Source organism: Euleptes europaea, chromosome 19 (assembly GCF_029931775.1).
Source record: "Euleptes europaea isolate rEulEur1 chromosome 19, rEulEur1.hap1, whole genome shotgun sequence".
Classification (NCBI taxonomy): Eukaryota; Metazoa; Chordata; class Lepidosauria; order Squamata; family Sphaerodactylidae; genus Euleptes; species Euleptes europaea.
Window position 1 is genome coordinate 9,954,546 of NC_079330.1, and position 19,414 is coordinate 9,973,959.

The following is a 19,414-nucleotide window of genomic DNA, read 5'->3' on the forward strand; positions in this document are numbered from 1 at the left end:
TCTCAGGTCCTCTTCCCTCTTCCCCTGCTCCTCTCAGCCATCACCCTGGTCCCCAATCTGCTGGAGCTCAGATCTACCTTCCCTTTCTGTCATGCTTAAGCCAAAGGGTGAAGGCCTCCCCCTCCCAGTTTTGAAACAATCAAAGAGCATGCACACATCTGTGCCATCAAGTTAGGGTGATCCATGGCTACTGGTCAAAATGAATACTAGTCATGACACATACCTATTCTCTCCAGTATCCAAGGAGCATGTCTATTATATTAGGTGCCGTGGGACACAGGCAGGACAATGCTGCTGCAGTCATCTTGTTTGTGGGCTTCCTAGAGGCCCCTGGTTGGTCACTGTGTGAACAAACTGCTGGACTCAATGGGCCTTGGTCTGATCCAGCAGGGCTTTCCTTATGTTCTTAAGTTGCAACCAACTTACCGCCACCCCTCACTGGGTTTTCAAGGCATGAGATGAGCTGGAAGGGACCACCAGGGCCATCTAGTCCAACCCTCTGCACAATGCAGGAAATTCACAACTACCTCCCCCCCCAGCACACCCCCAGTGACCCCCTACTCCATGCCCAGAAGATGGCCAGGATGCCCTCCCTCTCATGAACTGCCTAAGGTCATAGAATCAATCAGCAGTGCTGACAGATGGCCACCTAGCCTTTGCTTACAAATCTCCAGGGAAGGAGAACTTATCACCTCCCGAGGAAGCCTGTTCCACCGAGGAACCATTCTAACGGTTAGAAAATTCTTCCTAATGTCTAGACGGAAACTCTTTTGATTTAATTTCAACCCGTTGGTTCTGGTCCGGCCTTCTGGGGCAACAGAAAACAACTCAGCACCCTCCTCTATATGACAGCCCTTCAAGTACTTGAAGATGGTTATCATATCACCTCTCGGTCTTCTCCTCTTCAGGCTAAACATACCCAGCTATTCACCCTCATAGGACTTGGTCTGCAGACCCCTCACCATCTTCGTTGCCCTCCTCTGGAAACGTTCGAGCTTGGTCTAAAGGTAAAGGTAAAGGTCCCCTGTGCAAGCATCGGGTCATCCCTGACCCACGGGGTGACATCACATCCCGACGTTTCCTAGGCAGACTTTGTTTACGGGGTGGTTTGCCAGTGCCTTCCCCAGTCATCTTCCCTTTACCCCCAGCAAGCTGGGTACTCATTTGACTGACCTCGGATGGCTGGAAGGCCAAGTCAACCTTGAGTTGGCTACCTGAACCCAACTTCCGTCGAGATTGAACTCAGGTCGTGAGCAGAGCTTTGGACTGCAGTACTGCAGCTTACCACTCTGCACCACGGGGCTTGGGTCTACCACGCCAGCTTGATCTACATCCTTCTTAAACTGCGGTGCCCAAAACTGAACACAATATTCTAGGTGAGTTCTAACCAGAGCAGAGTAAAGCGATACCATCACTTCGCGTGATCTGGGCACTGTACTTCTGTTGATATATATGTATATTTAAAGGCAGACTAAAGGACACACACGGCTGCGTGCAAGACGGAGCCAGGCTGGTGGTTTTGACAGAACGTTCCCTTCTGTGCTACATTTCTCGAAAGTGCTGAAGAACGCGAGTTCCAACAAGCGAAAAAAGGCTTTCAAGGGAAAGAAAAGTGTGTTTGTGTGTGTGTGTGTGTGCTTGTGCGAGGGGGGGGCAAAGCACCCTCCTTGTCTTGTGAAACGCTCCCTGAGCTTAATTACTAATCCGGCAGGTTTCTGAAGGAGCCAAGCTCCGCCAAAGCTCCCCACAGAGGAACACCGAGCCGCCCGCCTAAAGCAACAGGCCCGGGGAACGCTACGCACACCTGGGCACACAACGAGCGGGAGCAGGGCCAAGCGCAGTGCACAGGCACGGCTGGAGAGGGACACGTGACCCGCCCGGGCCTATCGCGCCGCGGCGCATAGAGGCCATCGAGGAAACAAAAAATGCCACAAGACCAGGTGCATTCCAGCGCAGAAGCCTTGCACGCTGTTATCTCCCGAAAAGCAGTCCGGCGACACTTTCCGCCCTCCGGCAATCTCGTCTCTTCGAAGTGGGGCAGAAAAAAAAAAGATCTTGATCCAAAATGCTACAAGGCTGCAGCCTTTTGATACACCAGAGCCTGACACTTTTTGATGAAGAAGAAGGCCCCAGGCCCGATCCTGGCCTCGCCACTTTTCAAAGAGCAAAGGAACAAGGGGAACAGGAGGAGGGGCCGTGGCTCAGTGGGAGAGCATCTGCTTGGCATGCAGAAGGTCCCAGGTTCAATCCCTGACATCTCTCGTTAAAGGGAATAGGCAGGTAGGTGATGTGAAAGACCTCTGCCTGAGACCCCGGAGAGCTGCTGCCAGCCTAAGTAGACAATACTGACTGTGATGGGTCTGATTCAGTACAAGGCAGCTTCATGTGTTCAAGGGAAAGCCCTGGCCAGCATGGTGTAGTGGTTGGGAGCGGTGGACTCTAACCTGAAGAACCGGGTTCGATTTCCCACTCCTCCACATGCAGCCTGCTGGGTTACCTTGGGCTAGTCGCAGTTCTCTTTGAACTCTGTCAGCCCCACCTACCTCACAAGGTGTCTGTGTGGGGAGGGGAAGGGAAGGTGACTGTAAGCCGGTTTGAAATTCCTTAAGGTAGAGAAAAAGCGGTGTATAAAACCAACACTTCTTCTTCTTCTTGGGGAGCTGGTGCAGGTCAGAGGGGATGGCGCCGGTGGACCATCTCAGTACTATATAAAGGCAAGTTCATATGTGGGACGGGGCTGAGCTCCGTGGCCAAGCACATGTGCTGCTTACAAAGGCCCCTGGTTCAATCCACCACACCATAATTTTAACATGTTTATTTGGAGGTCTGTTCCATGCCTTTCTCCCGAAGCGTCATTCTCGTCCCCGCCATTTCATTCCCATGGCCACCACCCTGTGAGGTAGACTTGGGCTGAAAGACAGTGAATGGCCCAATGTCTCCCAGTGAGCTTCCATGGCTAGGGTTGCCAACCTCCAAGTACTAGCTGGAGATCTCCTGCTATTACAACTGGTCTCCAGCCGACAGAGATCAGTTCCCCTGAAGAAAATGGCCACTTTGGCAACTGGACTCTATGGCATTGAAGTCCCTCCCCTCCCCAAACCCTGCCCTCCTCAGGCTCTGCCCCCAAAACCTCCAGCCGGTGGCGACGAGGGACCTGGCAACCCTATCCATGTCACAGCAAGGATTTGAACCTGGGTCTCCCAGATCCTCTGGCACTAGGACCATCACACCATCCAGGCTGGGTCCAGGTTGCCCTGCAGTAATTTCTTAAACCCTCCCCCCCGCCAGTTTTATGAAGTTTTGGCAGGCCAGGCCAGAGAGTTGCTGCAAGACATTACCAAGCAAGAATCCGGCCACTGGTCCACCTGGGTAAAGTCTCGACCTCTTCACGAACAACTGGGTCCTGAAATAGGGTTGCCAACCTCCAGGTGGTGGTTGGAGATCTCCTACTATTACAATTGATCTCCAGCCGACAGAGATCAGTTCACCTGTAGAAAATGGCCACTTGGGCAATGGGACTCTATGGCATTGAAGTCCCTCCCCCCTCTCTAAACCCCACCCTCCTCAGGCTCCACCCCAAAAACCTCCCGCCGGTGGTGAAGAGGGACCTGGCAACCCTATCCGGAAAGGAGCTGTAATCTGGGAGGTTTCCTGTTCAGTTCTCATCTCAGCCAATGAGCTCACAAGGTAGCCCTTTGCAACTGGATTTTACTGGGTGAAATGGCCAAATTCACTTGCAAACAATCACTAAAGTGCATTAAGAGTAGACTGAAAGTTCAGTGTTGTGTGTGAAAGTACCCTTAGAAAAGTCACTTCAGCCTCAGTCCCTCCCCCTCCCCCTCCTACAATAAAGGGACAATAACACTGGTCTACGTACATGGATCTTCTTATAGAGTTGCCAACTCTGCCTGGGAAAGGAGGGGTTTGGGTAACCGATCTCTGTACTCGGGAGATCATTTGTAATTCTGGGAGATCTGGCCCCATCAGAAGGTTGGCAACCCTACTCTTGTAAGCCTCCCAGTGAGACAGTGTCTCCAAGCGCTTTGAACACAGAATGCACAACATGCATTCTAAGCCTTACCCATCATTATCTGACAGAAGTTGCCACCTTCCAGCAGTAAATGAGTACCTCTGAACATATGCAGAGAGCACTCGCCGATCAGAGCAGTGAGTGATCAGAGGTCACGCCATTGCCCGGAGGGCCAGGCTGCCCGTTTGGAGGGAGCATGGACAGATGGAAATCTCTGTGCCACTCTCTTTATGTGTTAACTCCTTGCTTGCCATAGGGTACAACTCAAAGGGAGAGATTCCCATGTAACGGATGAAGCTGCGTGACATTCAACCCACGAAAGGGCCTTTTTATCTTTATTTGCCGCTCCCTCTCCAGGGCGGCCCCAGCATCTCATCCTCCTTTCCGCCCCACAGCAGCGCCAGCGCCAGACCTGCCCCCCCCCAGGCAGGCTCCTGCTTTGCACCCACCCCAAGAAGCCCTGCTTCCCCCTACACGAGAGACCTGTCAGAATCAGGAATGCGCCGCAGAAGGATGCCCGGGGCATGCTTCCCTCAAGCATGCGCCCGGAACAAGTTGCAACACTGACACACTCCCCGCTCCAAGTAATGCAGTTGGTATGTAGCGCCACCCACCCCCCTCACCCACCCACCCACCCCCACGGCTGGAGCTGCTCCAAGTGAGGCACTGTAAATCTAATTGCAATGTAAATGCGGCTCGTTTAAGAGGATCCCACCCAGTTGGCAGGGGAGGAAAGCAAACTGGGGATCGCCAGTCCTTCCCTTATCTTGTTTTCTGAAAAACAGATACGCATCATGGTAGGCTGCACTTAAGGTCCATTTGCATTCATTACAGCGGAGCCCCCTCTCCCCCCCACTTTTCCAGCAGATAACATCCTCCCTCCCCGCACAGCTGCAATGTTCCCCCCCCCACGTCCAGCTGGATAAAAAGGATCCGCCAAGAGCTCTGGCTCGGCAGGAGAAGCATCATGCTGCTCAATAAGCATTACAAGGCTCCCCCCCACCCCGCCATTCCCAGCTCCTCTGAATAGGGTTGCCAGGTCCCACTTCGCCATCAGCGGGAGGTTTTTGGGCAGAGCCTGAGGGGGGCAGGGTTTGGGGAGGGACTTCAATGCCGTAGAGTCCAATGGCCAAAGCGGCTGTTTGCTCCAGGTGAACAGATCTCTTATTGGCTGGAGATCGGTTGTAATAGCGGGAGATCTCCAGCTAGTACCCGGAGGTTGGCAACCCTACCTCCGAAGGAGAAACCCCAAGCTGCCAGCATGGTGAGTTCCTTGCACTCATTTTTGGAAAATTCTGAATTTGGCGGGGGGAGGGGGGAGGACAAACTGGTGAACAACCATAAAAAAACAGCTGGGTTAGAAAGCCAACATCATAGGGTTGCTAGCTTCAGACCAGGAAATTCCTGGAGATTTGGGGGCAGAGACTTAGGGAGGGCGGGGTTTGGGGAGGGGCAGGAACTCGGCAAGGTGGAATGCTGTAGAGTCCACCCTCCGAAGCAGGCCATTTTATCCAGGGGAACTGATCTCAGGAATACATTCCCCTGCCTTTTTCTCCTGCACTGCCATTGGCAGGGTGTGAATCAAGCAGTGCCATTTTTGATCACACCTTGCTCTCAGGCACTTTTAACTTCCCAGTCTGTTCCTGGCTCTTTAGATCGCAGATGGAGACTCACATGACTGACGGCTCCTCTTTAGGAAAAACAACAACAACCCTGCATGTAGAAAACTAGCAGATCTGGAAGGCTAGACTAGAACTGGTTCTCCTGGGAGTCTAGTTTTCTACGTGCAGGGATATTTTGTATGGAAGAGTAATCAGTCGCATGATCCGCCAACCGGAAGTGGTACAGCCCAGACGTAAATTGACCTTTCAGTAAGATTGAGGGTTCAGTCTAGACCACAGTATTTGGCGTTTTACCAGCATCTTTAAGAGAAGCTTAGGTATTCAATAACAGTATGAAGTATTCAAGAAGAATTCACGAGCCAGGGCGGTAGTAGAGAGAACGGCGGACTTGGACCCTGGGAGACTTGGGTTTGAATCCCCACTTCTACCATGGCTGTTCATTGGGTGGCCTTGGGCGAGTCACAAACTCACAGCCTGGCCCACCTCATGGAGGAGGGGACATAAGCAAGATATAAATAAATATATGCATGTGTGCATATGCAAGTTTTCAATCTTTGGACTGGGCCAAAGAGCCATCTAGAAGAAGGAGAAGAAGACTTGATTTTTATATGCCGACACTCTCTCCCACTGAAGAATCAAACCGGCTTACAATCGCCTTCCCTCCCCCTCCCCACAACAGACACCCTGTGAGGTAGGTGGGGCTGAGACAGCTCTTAACAGAACTGTGACTAGCCCAAGGGCACCCAGCTGGCTTCGTGCGTAGAAGCGGGGAAACCAATCCAGTTCACCGGATTAGCCTCCGCCGCTCATGTGGAGGAGTGGGAAATCCAACCCGGTTCACCAGATCAGACTCCACCGCTCTACTCCGGCATCCTGTTCACTGTAACAGGCAAATGCCTCAAAATGGCCTTCAACACAGAGGCCTAAGTCTCTCCCTGCCTTCAGAGGTAGAATGCCTCCGAACATGGAGGTTCCATTCCGCTGTCACATCTAACTGCCACCGAAGGATCTCTCCTCCATGCGAGCTTGTTCTATCTAGAACGCCCTCTCCGATTGCTTGTCCCCCCGCATCTTTTTCCCTATCAGCAAGGGAGAAGAGAAACCAGCGGCTTCCCCCTTTCCCACTACATACAGCCCTCTGCAAGATGCCTAGCGAATATTACCGAGTAATCACCTGTTATTTGAGGGTACTCGAATATGCTCTGAAGTCAAGAATGCCCCTGTGTAGGTAGCAGCCTACTACTTTTTAAAAGGAAAATTATAATTTAATTTATTAGCCCGGGCAGCAGTGCCGTTGCTCCCACCCAAGGCTGCCGGCAGTCAGAGGCAAACCGAAAGTTCTCCTGCCGGCCCCCTGCTAGAACTGTCCACGTCTCTTGGTGGTGGTGGAAAGTGCCGTCAAGTCAGCTGACTTACGGCGACCCCGTAGGGTTTTCAAGGCAAGAGACATTCGCAGGTGGTTTGCCATTGCCTGCCTAAAAGGTCTGGGACCATTGTACCTACAGGGTACCTATAGGACAGGGCCATGGCTCAGTGGTAGAGCATCCGCTTGGCATGCAGAAGGACCCAGGTTCAATCCATGGAATCTCCAGTTAAAGGGACCAGGCAAGTAGGTGATGTGAAAGACCTCAGCCTGAGACCCTGGGGAGCTCCCGCCGGTCGGAGTAAACAAATTTGACTTCGATGGACCAAGGGTCTGATTCAGTAGAAGGCAGCTTCATGTGTGTTAAGTAATTCAATAGATTTTAGGGGAGGGGCCGTGGCTCAGTGGTAGAGCATCTGCTTGGCATGCAGAAGGTCCCAGGTTCAATCCCCAGCATCTCCAGTTAAAGGGACTAGGCAAACAGCTGATGTGAAAGACCTCTGCCTGAGACCTTGGAGAGCTGCTGCCGGTCGGAGTCGACAATATTGACTTTGATGGACCAAGGGTCTGATTCAGTATAAGGCAGCTTCATGAGCTCATGTGTTCATGTGCCTCTGTGTGGGCTGAGAGAGTTTGGAGAGAACTGTGACTGGCCCAAGGTCACCCAGCAGCTTCATGTGGAGGAGTGGGGAATCGAACCCGGTCCTCCAGATTAGAGTCCGCCGCTCTTAACCACTACACCACGCTGTCTCTCACGTCTCTTAGCAGAGCCCATAAGCTCTGGGCAAAGGTCATTTGGCTAGGACCATCCATCTAAACTCATCACACTGAAAATTCATTTGCACTAAAAAAAAAAAAAAAAGCTCCCAAGCACCTGATGTTCTGTTGCACAGGCATGGCTCATACCGTCAGAAAACAATAGTTTTCATAGTTTTTGAAGTTGTGAGTTGGCTTGAATAAATTTTTTGTGGGGGGCTGAGCATACAAAAAGAACCCATAAGACTGTTACAGAAATCTGTGGCTGGTCTGTATAGCACAGGCTTTCTTTTTCCAAATGCAGGATTTAACCCAACAAGGTTACAGTATACACAAGTACAGTACACACAAGCTAAAGTACACACAAACACACAGGGCAAAATCTCTCCCCCCCCCCCCCAGGAGAAAAACTGCTCTGGAGATGAGAGGAGGAGGAGAAGGAGGAGGAGGAGAAGAGTTGGTTTTTATATGCCGACTTTTTCTACCACTTAAGGAAGAATCAAACCGGCTTACAATCACCTTCCCTTCCCCTCCCCACAACAGACACCCTGTGAGGTAGGTGCCGCTGAGAGTGTGGGACTAGCCCGAGGTCACCCAGCTGGCTTCGTGTGGAGGAGTGAGGAAACCAACCCACCAACCCAGTTCACCAGATAAGCCTCCGCCGCTCATGTGGAGGAGTGGGGAATCGAACCCGGTTCTCCAGATCAGAATCCACCGCTCCAAACCGCCACTCTTACCCATTACGCCACGCTGGCTCTTAGAGAAGAAACCCAGCAAAAGGGAGGGGAGAGACTTAACCCTGTTTTTTTCCCAGTCTAACAGTGCAATCCTGAACACAGCTACACTCTTCTAATCCCTCTAAAGTCAATGGGTTTTGGAAGGGTGTCACTCTATTAAGGATTGCACTGCAAACCCATCTCGCACACTATCACACTACAGCTTTACCCCCCTTGCGCAGCTGCGAACACGCATTTGGGAAGGCCAAAGTGTTTGAAATGTGTTTCCTGGTACATGAAATGCTAAACTTTTTGCACCAATGAAAGCTGTTATTTAAAAAAAAATCATAAATTACACAAATTAAGCCCATTTCTTATCTGGTACGACTATTTTCTTTGCCGTTGGGGAAGGGCCAGCCGCTAGAGGGTGTTTTCACCACTGTGGTTTCTAAAACATTACCAAGCGTTGCCCGCACACTTCTCAACACATTGAAAACATGAGGACTAGAAACTTTTTTTTACATGCATTAAAGCAGTGGTTCCCAAACTTTTCGGGCCACCGCCCCCTTGGTTCCACAAACTCAACCCCAGCGCCCCGTACCCTATCCAGCAACACAGTTGAAGGGGCCCACCTCTTGCGCCCCCCTGCTGCCCCCATGCTTCTCAGTGCCCCCCTAGGTAATCCCACCACCCACCAGGGGGTGATACTGCCCATTCTGGGAACCACTACATTAAAGGCAGTTTTCAGAAAACTGAATTCTACATTGAGATACATTCATTGATGGGGAGGAGGGTCACCCTTGTGCAGAATTGTGCATGCGTGCGCACTCACTCACACACACACATGACCCTTCCTCCAAATAGCTCCCAAAACACCCAGCAAATTAAAAGCTGCACATGCCTTTAACTTGACCATTGCAAGATCACTTCCCAGTCAAGTGGGTGACTGAGAGTCGACCAGATAGTGAAATGTCGGCAGAGAGACCATTTGGATGGCACCTGAGACGGGTCGCGATTATTGCTTATGTAGACAGCACCTAATCTTATGGCTGAGTATCTTCTGGCAATACCAGGGGAAAGATAAGGGAAGGGGATCAGGAGGCAGAAGGGTTTGACAGCCCCCCTCCGCGGTTCGCCACCCCAAAAAAGTCAACTAGGTTCAAATTTAGTAGTAGATGGAGACACTATCTATAACCCAAGCCTCTTGATAAGGCAACGGGCTGGAAGTCAACATACCCCGGAACAGAATATCCGCCCTCCCCCAACCGAAGAACTGAAATTCAATGCAGCTAAACAACTTGATTTGAAAGGGGCAAGGGGGAAAAAAAGGCTGCCAGTGGTGCTAAGGGCCTCCCCAGAGGGTCTGAGCCCTTGACACGAGCCCTTCCAAAAGGACTATTTCCTGCTCCTTCTTGCAAATCAACCTATATCTGGACAAAAAGAAATACTTAATTGAAATCCGGTGGTATGGAGACAGGCACGGTCCAAGCTCTATACAATTTCTGACCCGTCAGCACCTGATTTCAGTGGAATTTACTTCTTACACTTGGCCCAGTCTCAAGGCCAAGCAACAGCGTCAAAACAGCCTCACAGGTGTTACGAGGTGGTGCGAAATGGCAACGACGGATGAGAGTTGGAGACGAGCAGCTAACTGTGCACGATGGTGCATCACAGGCTTTTCCCTACACAATTCTGCGCATAGTGGTCAGAGGTAGAATGCCCATGTAAGCCCTGGGCGCTGTCCCTATCCTTGGTCTCCACAAACCACACAGAGGTCCTTCTGGAGAAGGAGCTCACGCTCACAAATGCAAAGCACTCCGAAGCGAGCCCCCACCCCCGAACATGTGCGGTGACGCCAAGAGACCTAAGCAAATAGCGGCGCTCATGATCCTAATAATGCACGAGATCTACAAAATCTGAAGTCCCGGGAGCGGTTATGAGGCCTAGCGATGGAACGCCCTGTCCGGGGAAGGGTCACTCGAAGGTTAACACCCCTCCTTAGCTCTTTAGCAGAACTGATATTAAACAAGAAGAGTGCCTTTTTAATCCGTAACATTTTCTGGATTCGTATGGCAGAGTGCACTGTGGCTCAGTGGCTGAGCATCTGCGTGGCATGCAGAAGGTCCCAGGTTCAATTCCCGACATCTCCAGTTATAGGGACTAGGCAATTAGGTGATGTGAAAGACCTCTGCCTGAGACCCTGGAGAGCCGCTGCCGGTCTGAGTAGACAATACTGACTTTGATGGACCAAGGGTCTGATTCAGCATAAGGCAGATTCATGTGTCCATGTGTGCTTAGGTTGCTTAAAAGAAAGTAAAGGACTATGCAGACTGTGAAACCCAAGTTTGTAAAACAGAATAAATCCCTGCTCTGCTACAAAGCTGGGGGGGGGGGGGGGAGAAAGTGGCCGGTCACTTTCGTTTAACATAACCTACACCACTGGGTTCTTGCAAAGATAAATTGGGAAGGAACACCACCCATGCACCACCCTGAGCTTCTTGGAAGAAAGGCTAGATTTAAAAAATCTGATAAATACCATAAATAATAAAGATGTTTCTGAAAGTAATCATACTGTTAGAACCACTAGGCCTTCCCTCTCTCTCTTTTAAATCAGTTTGTGCTGAAATAGTACCCTCTGTTCCAAAAATCTCTGTTGCTTAGGTGGAAATATATAGGGTCAGCTAAGGATACCCCTTTAGATAAAGGGGTCGATGTATTCTCATAGTTTTTTTTAAAAAAAAACATGTTTGCTATATTTCTCTCCAGCTGTTCTTCCAAGGAACTCAGGATGGCACCCCCCAGGACGATCTCATATACGCACAACAATCTTGCAAGGCAGACCAAGTTAAAAAAAAACAAAACACATACTAGTCCACCCCTCTAAGTTCAACAGGTTGTCTGCTACATACATTCCGGCCCTTCGCACACTACTGTTTGAACACAAGCCATGGGGGAAAATCTGGTAGAGGCCCCGATCCAGGGACTTAGCGTGCCCTGGTTTCCAATGCTCAGCCCCTAGAAATGCCATGAAAAGAACCGGAACCCACAAGCAGGAATAAGACCCACAGATCGATGCTCCAAGAGCCCCGTTTGTCTGGAAGGCAACCGGATCCAACCCGAAACACAATTTCGGAGGGAGCCTCCTTACGCCAACTAGCTCGGCAGGAAGCCTCCGGCCGACTTCGACCCTCGCCGGGCTCCGAGCAGACCCGCCGAGTCCGGAGCGCTCCCCCGAAGCGCCGGGGAAGGCATCGCCAGACCCCTCGGAGCTTCGCCCCCGAGACAACAGCTGCGGCCGGGGGAGGCGGCCGGGCCGAGGGGGGCGCCGGCGGCGGGAGGTCTCCTCGGAAGCAAGCCCCCAGCGGGGCCGGGGGGGACGGCGTCCTCGGAACCGGGGGGGGGGGGGCTTCTTCGGGGGGAGGGAAGCGCCGCCGTCCCCTCGCCCCAGGGAAAGAGGGGCTCGGCGATTACCCGGGAGACCCCCCCCCTCCCGTCCTCCCCGCCGGCTGGAGGCGCTTCCTCGAGGGGGCGATCCCCGCTTCCAGGGCCAAGCGAAGCCCCCCGAGGGAAGAGCGGGCGAGGGACCAGCGCGACCTCGACGGCTCCGGCCGCCGCCGGCTGGCTCTCGGGGGCGGCAGCCGACACCTGCTGCCGCGGCTCGGAGCGGGCGAGAGGGGCGGCGGCCGCGGCAGCCCCCCGCCGGCTCGCCCCCTCCCCGGCCGGGCTTGCCCTCCCCTCCCCGCGCCTCCCCGCACTCACAGCCAGTTGCTGGCGTTGGCCGAGAAGGCGGCCAGGATGAGGAGCAGCAGCGAGCGCAGGAAGTAGCGCGGGCTCATCCTGGACGGCGCGCCCGGAGCGACGGGGGACCTCCGCAGCGGAGGGGCCGCCCGGCCGGCCAGCCAGCCAGCCCCGGCCCGGCCCGGCCGCCCGGGCTCAGGTGCCTCCGCCGGGCAGAGCGGGCGGCCCGATGCGCCGGCGGCAGCTGCTCGGCCGGACTGTCAAGTCGGCCCGGCGCTCCCGGGATGGAGCGAGCGGGCGGGCGGGCGGGGCGCGGCCCCGGGGGGCGGCTCTCGGGGCGGGCCGGGGACACCCCGGAGGCGGAGCGCCCTGCAGCCGCCTCGCCTCGCCTCGCCGCGGGCGGAAGGTTCCCGGCTCGATCCCCGGCGCCTCCAGTTCAAGGGACCCGGCAAGGCGGTGGTGGGCAAGACCTCTGCCCCAGACCCTGGAGAGCCATGGGGAGGGGCCGTGGCTTAGTGGTAGGGCATCTGCTTGGTGTGCAGAAGGTCCCCGGTTCAATCCCCGGCCCCTCCAGTTCAAGGGACCAGGCAAGTCGGTGATGGGCAAGACCCCTGCCTCAGACCCTGGAGAGCCATGGGGAGGGGCCTTGGCTCAGTGGTAGGGCATCTGCTTGGCGTGCAGAAGGTCCCCGGTTCAATCCCCAGCGTCTCCAGTTAAAGGGACTGGGCAAGTAGGTGATGCTTGAGCCCTGGAGAGCCTTGGAGAGGGGCTGTGGCTCAGTGGTAGAGCCTCTGCTTGGCGTGCAGAAGGTCCCCGGTTCAATCACTGGCATCCCCATGGAGACGGGCCGTGGCTCAGTGCTAGAGCATCTGCTTGGCTGCAGATGGTCCCCGGTTTAATCCCCAGCATCTCCAGTTCAAGGGACCAGGCAAGTCGGTGATGTGAAAGACCTCTGCGTGCAGAAGGTTCCCAGTTCAATCACTGGCATCCCCATGGAGAGTGGCTGTGGCTCAGTGGTAGAGCCTCTGCTTGGTGTGCAGAAGGTCCCAGGTTCAGTCCCCGACCCCTCCAGTTCAAGGGACCCGGCAAGTGGGTGATGTGAAAGACCTCTGCCGGAGAGCCATGGAGAGGGGCCTTGGCTTAGTGGTAGAGCCTCTGCTTGGCATGCGGAGGGTCCCCGGTTCAATCCTCGGCATCTCCAGTTAAAGTGGGGTTTGGTTCCCAAAGTGGACAGTACCACCCCCTGTGGGCGGTGGGATTACCTAGAGGGGCACTGAGAGGCAAGGGGGCAGCAGAGGGGCACTAGAGGTGGGCCCCTTCAACTGTGTTGTTGGATAAGGTAGGAGGGCGCTGGGGTCGAGTTTGTAGAACCAAGGGGGCAGTGGCCCGAAAGCAAGTGGGTGATGTGAAAGATCCCTGCCTGAGACCCATGGAGCGGGACCATGGTTCAGTGGTGTAGAGCCTCTGCTTGGCATGCAGAAGGTCCCCGGTTCAATCCCGGGCACCTCCAGTTAAAAGGGCTAGGCAAGCAGGTGATGTGAAAGACCTCTGCCTGAGACCCTGAAGAGCTGCTGCCGGTCTAAGTAGTCAATATTGACTTTGATGGACCAGGGGCCATTCAGTATAAGGCAACTTCATGTGGCCTCGCCCCAGCCAGGCTCCAACGCAAGCTTCCTCGCAGCTTTCGCGCTTGGTGGGAGCCCGCCCGCCAGACCCTTCTTCGAGGCTGCAGTTCTGTGCAGGCTTACTCAAGAGTAAGCCCCGATAGCAGGACTTGTCGCCCAGTTCACCAGTCGTGCTGGTATTCTCAGCAGGAACAGCCTACCAGGCTATCTAGATGCCCCCTCCTCCCCAAAATCCCATAATATAATCTCGATGGGTATAATGGATACCTCCCCAATCCACTTAATGTTGGAGTGTAGTTTTAACATCTGCAAAATTCATGTCCCAAAATTGTCAGTCCCAGAATAGCCTCTCCTCTTATGTAGTCATTTATTATTTTGTAGCTCAGGCCTTACTGATGTCTAGATGTCTAGATAGCAGCGTCTTTGGCTACATTTTTGTAAGTTTGCATATGAATAATGATTGCCATTCCTTGATCAATCAGCAAAAAACCTGCAGTGATTCATTTACTAAGGCTGGATGGCAGCCCTAGTTTGAAAGGCGAGTCAGAACATGCCCTTGATAGAAAAGATGCCCTGTGTGTTGAGCTCATCTGTAAAGGGGGGGTATAAATCCACAGTCTCATAGCGAGGGGCAGCATTTAGAAGGTGCGTATCAGGTGCAGCTCTGTCAATTTGCTGCAGCAAAATGAAACAGAATTAATTTCAGCATAAGAAGAAGAGTTGGTTTGTATATGCCGACTTTCTCCACCACTTAAGGAAGAATCAAACCGGCATACAATCACCTTCCCTTCCCCTCCCCACAACAGACACCCTGTCAGGTAGGTGGGGCTGAGAGAGTGTGACTAGCCCAAGGTCACCCCGCTGGCTTCATGTGTAGGAGTGGGGAAACAAATCCAGTTCACCAGATTAGCTCATGTGGAGGAGTGCGGAATCAAACCCAGTTCTCCAGCTCAGAGTCCACCGCTCCAAACCACCACTCTTAACCACTACACCATGCTGGCTCATAAGTCACCATGAGTCACATGAAGCTGTCTTATACTGAATCAGACCCTTGGTCCACCAAAGTCAGCATTGTCTACTCAGACTGGCAGCGGCTCTCTGGGGTCTCAGACTTGAGGTCTTTCACATCTCCTACTTGCCTGGTCCCTAACTGGAGATGCCGGGGATTGGACCTGGGACCTTCTGCATGCCAAGCAGATGCTTTACCACTGAGCCATGGCCCCTGAGTTTACCGTGAGCTCTCACCCCTGGAAGCCAATGCTGAAATAATGTTTTTGGTCTTGAAGGTGCCGCTGGATTCCTGTTTTAAAGTTGCCAGGTGTCAATTTCAGAAACCCTTGCTTTCGTCAATACAGAAGCAAGTTCCTAGTCCTTAGGAGGACAAAGGTATACTGGAAGGTATGCAAGAAATACTTGGAATTTTAGCTGCAGGGGGAAAGAGGCCAAACAGGATTTTTTTTTTAAAGGGGAGGAGGGAGGGAGATTCAAAGCCATGTCTAACTTCTTGGCCCTCTCTAGGATTAATAGAATCTGGACAATTATGCAAAACAAACCGTATCCATCTAGCCTGGGCTGAGCAGAAGGTAGGGCAGGGAACCGGAGAGGGCTGGAACAGGCAGGTCCTAACCTGTCCTCCGAGCTCTGTTTCTGCCGGATTGATTCTCTGTGCGGCTTTGTGGATGAGTTGAATCCATGCGGAGAATACTTGCGCTCCTGCCCAGGAACACACAATCAGCCTGCCTGCCTTGCCCAGAAAGAAGAAAGTGTAGCTCAGCAACATCACATCAACAAAAACAGATAATTTCATCAAGCGTCCTGACTTCCAAGCCGAGCCCTTTCCTTAATTTGTAATTTCGGTGTCGCTTTTTAGGCGGTTTTTCTCCCAAAGCGGTCGGCAATTGATCGAAGAGGCTGGCCCTGCTGGCAGGCTTAGAAACTTAAAAGAGGCAAAATATAGAAGGGCAGGGGAAAGGCAGAGAGATTGTGTTAAGAAGGTCACCCTTTCTATCCAGTCGCCGGCCAGAGCAGGCAATAGCAATCTAGATAGACACATGAACACATGAAGCTGTCTCATACTGAATCAGACCCTTGGTCCATCAAAGTCAGTATTGTCTACTCAGACCAGCAGTGGCTCTCCAGGGTCTCAGGCAGAGGTGTTTCACATCACCTATTCGCCTAGTCCCTTTAACTGGAGATGCCGGGGATTGAACCTGGGGCCTTCTGCATGCCAACTACCACTGAGCCACAGCCCCTCCCCCAGGGGTCCCCAACCTTTTTTAGCCTGAATCATGGTTTGCTTCATCAGCGCTTCGCTCTCCGATACAGCAGTGCTTACGACTGAATATTTTGCTCACCTTTGCTCCTGTTTCTTTTACAGGGGAGAGGAGGCTGGCGAGAGGTTTGCAGGCTCTTTCTGGAAGGATCCCATCCCATCTCTCAATCTACTGCTGCAGGAATTTTTGGTACCTCCTCCCTTTCCCCCAGGAGGCCAGATGTGAATGGCAGCCAAGTGCCCCTCGAGGAGGAAATAGACCTAGGAGGCCCTGCGTCATTGCTTTAATTAAAAAAACAACACCCAAGTTCCTAGTCCTTATGATGGTAAAGGTAGATATGAAGGTATATGAGAAATAATAATAATAAGAGTTGGTTTTTATATGCCGAATTCTCTACCACTTATGGGAGACTCAAACTGGCTTACAATCATCTTCCCTCCCCCTCCCCACAACAGACACCCTGTGAGGTAGGTAGGGCTGAGAGAGCTCTTGCAGAGCTATGACTAGCCCAAGGCCACCCAGCTGGCTTTGTGTGTAGGAGTGGGGAAACCAACCCAGTTCACCAGATTAGCCTCCGCCACTCATGTGGAGGAGTGGGGAATCAAAACCCGGTTCTCCAGATCAGACTCCACCTCTCCAAACCACTGCTCTTAACCACTACACCACGCTGGCTCTCCAGGTGATAGTTTTGCTTCAATGGGGAAAGAGGCCAAACAGGATTGGTGGTGGGTGGTGGGACAAGACTCAATGCAGAGTGTTTGAGGTGATTTCCCAATGGGCGGGCCATTGGATGGCTCCCTAGAGGGAGGTTACAGACTTGGGCAAGTGCTCTCCCTGGTTGGCGGTGGGGCCTCGCTGGTCTATGAGATTTGGCAGCTGCCCAACCATACCGACTTCTGATGCCACACCCAATTTTATTCCCGTTGACACAGGTGCTGATTGCCACTTTGGGGTCAGGAAGCAATTTTACTCCAGGTCAGAATAGCCAGGGATCCTGGAGGTTTTGTGCCATCTCTTGAGCATGGAGTAGGGGTCATTGGGGGTGGGGAGGTAGTTGTGAATTTCCTGCATTGTGCAGGGGGTTGGACTAGATGACCCTGGTGATCCCTTCCAACTCTATGATTCTAGATGTTGTGTGGTATCGTGGCTAGAGAGTGCTAGATCAGGAGCAGGGGGACCTGGATTCTAGTGAAGTTCACTGGGTCACCTTGGGCCAGTCACTCAGCCTAACCTCCCTCACCATGAGGACAAAATGGCAGAGAGGAGAACTTGTGCACCTTGCCCTTATGAGGTAGGCTGGCCTGAAAAAGAAGTCCAGCAAGGATTTGAACTCAGGTCCAAATCCCGCTTCCTGCCCCCTGTATCACACTGCCTCCTAGCAAATACTGCTCGGTACTTATGAGGAGAGGCTACGTCAAGCACTTGCTGTGTATGCGGAAGGCCACCAGTTCAGTCCCTGGCATCTCCAGATATAGGATCTCAAGCAGCAGGTGGTGTGAAAGACCCCCGCCCTGTCTGGAGAGCGGTTGCCAGTCAGAGTAGGCAATACTGGGATGGGCCTGTAGGCTGATTCAATATCTGGAGGCTTCACGTGCCCAAATGGCTTACAAGAGGTAAGCTAGGACGGACCATAGTTGAAGCATCCTGACAAGTCTGTCTTTCCTTCAGGTAAACTATGCCAGGTGATTTTGAGGCCTTAGGCTGGCAGCAGTAGCCAGACCGACCACTAGAGGGAGACATGATCACATCTAATTTAAGAACTTAAATGCCGGCACCCTAGGGGGCTGGACCTGACTCTTCTCCCCGGACCACAGACAGTTGGATTCTCACCACCTTAATTTCCGAAATGAGCTGACTTTTTCAGCCAATACCCGCATCTTGGTCCTTATTTGCCAGACGTTTGGACTTGGCCAGTGTGGTGTAGTGGGTGGACTCCCACTGGGCAGACCTGGGTTCGAATCCCCCGCTCAGCCACTGGATGACTCCGGGTCAGCTGTGTTCTCTCAATCCAACCTGCCTCACGGGGTGGTTTGTGAAGCTAAAATGGGATGAAGGGATCCTATTTACGCTGTCCTAGGTTTCTTGGAGGAAAGGTAGGATTGGAAAACAAAGCAAAATGCTAGACTGTAGACTAGACTTCCAGATTGGGGGTGGTGATGGTGGTTCTAGAGTTTTGTTCTAGCATTGCAACAGACTATGCACCCAATGGCACGGTAGGATCCCTGCACATTCCTCTGCTGAAGTGATGCGAGAACCAATGGCTCAGTGATAGAGCTTCTGTTCTGCATGCAGAAGGTCCCCGGTTCAATCCCTGGCACCTCCAGTTAAAAGTATCGAGTAGTAAGTGACGTGAAAGACCTCCACATGAGGCCCTGGAGAAATATGGCCAGCCACAGAAGACAGTACTGAATGAATTAAAATTTTATCGTATATAGCCATTGGCCATCACAATTTGCTAAAACAATTAAATACTACAGTAGACAGTACTGATCTGGATAGACTGTCTGATTTGGTATAAGGCAGCTTCATGTACTTGGGTGTTTTTGGGGACTCTGGGAAAGGGACACCTTGAAAGAGGAAGAAGAGTTGGTTTTTATATGTCGATTTTCTCAGCCTTTTAAGGAGAATCAAACCGGTTTACAATCTCCTTCCCTTCCCTTCCCTTCCCTTCCCTTCCCCACAACAGACACCCTGTGAGGTAAGTGGGGGTGAGAAAGAGTGACTAGCCCAAGGTCACCCAGCTGGCTTCATGTGTAGGAGCGGGGAAACCAACTCGGCTCTCCAGATTAGCCTCTGCCGCTCCTGTGGAGGAGTGGGGAATCAAACCCGGTTCTCCAGATCAGACCCCACTGCTCCAAACCACCGCTCTTAACCACTATACCACGCTGTAAAAACAGATCTGATCCTTCTGCAGTTTCTTGCCGATTTAGAATCCGTTATGTGACACACGTTTTATCATCCAGCAGGGAATCAGAATGTGCCATCCTAAACAGAGTTGTACTCTTCTAAGCCCATTGAAGCAAATGATCTTAAGCAGGTGTAACTCTGCATGGGATGGCACTGTAGGAATGCTCACGTTTCTTCTGTAGAGCTATCATGCTCGGAACACCCTTTATGTGTCGGATGCGTTCCAGAACCTCCCAATGGTCACTGGAATGAAACATCCCCAAAGTATCTTTGTTTATTCTTGGCATGGGTTTTTTTATCCATTGCTACCAACTAAAAAAAAAAAAAAAGCCAATCCTGCTAAGTTAACATTCTGGTGTTCATTTCATGACATCATTTGCTTTC

General features: G+C 52.4%; 1 protein-coding gene across 1 annotated transcript in view; it reads right to left on the reverse strand.

Moving 5' to 3' along the window:
* Positions 1 to 12,324, reverse strand: part of WNT4 (Wnt family member 4) — a 38,146-nt gene extending 25,822 nt beyond the window's left edge. The window contains exon 1 of the mRNA XM_056865229.1: positions 12,247 to 12,324. Within this exon, the coding sequence (XP_056721207.1) occupies positions 12,247 to 12,323 (77 nt within the window). The 5' untranslated portion in view covers position 12,324. The remainder of the gene's footprint in view (positions 1 to 12,246) is intronic.
* Between the last annotated feature and the right edge of the window lie 7,090 nt (positions 12,325 to 19,414).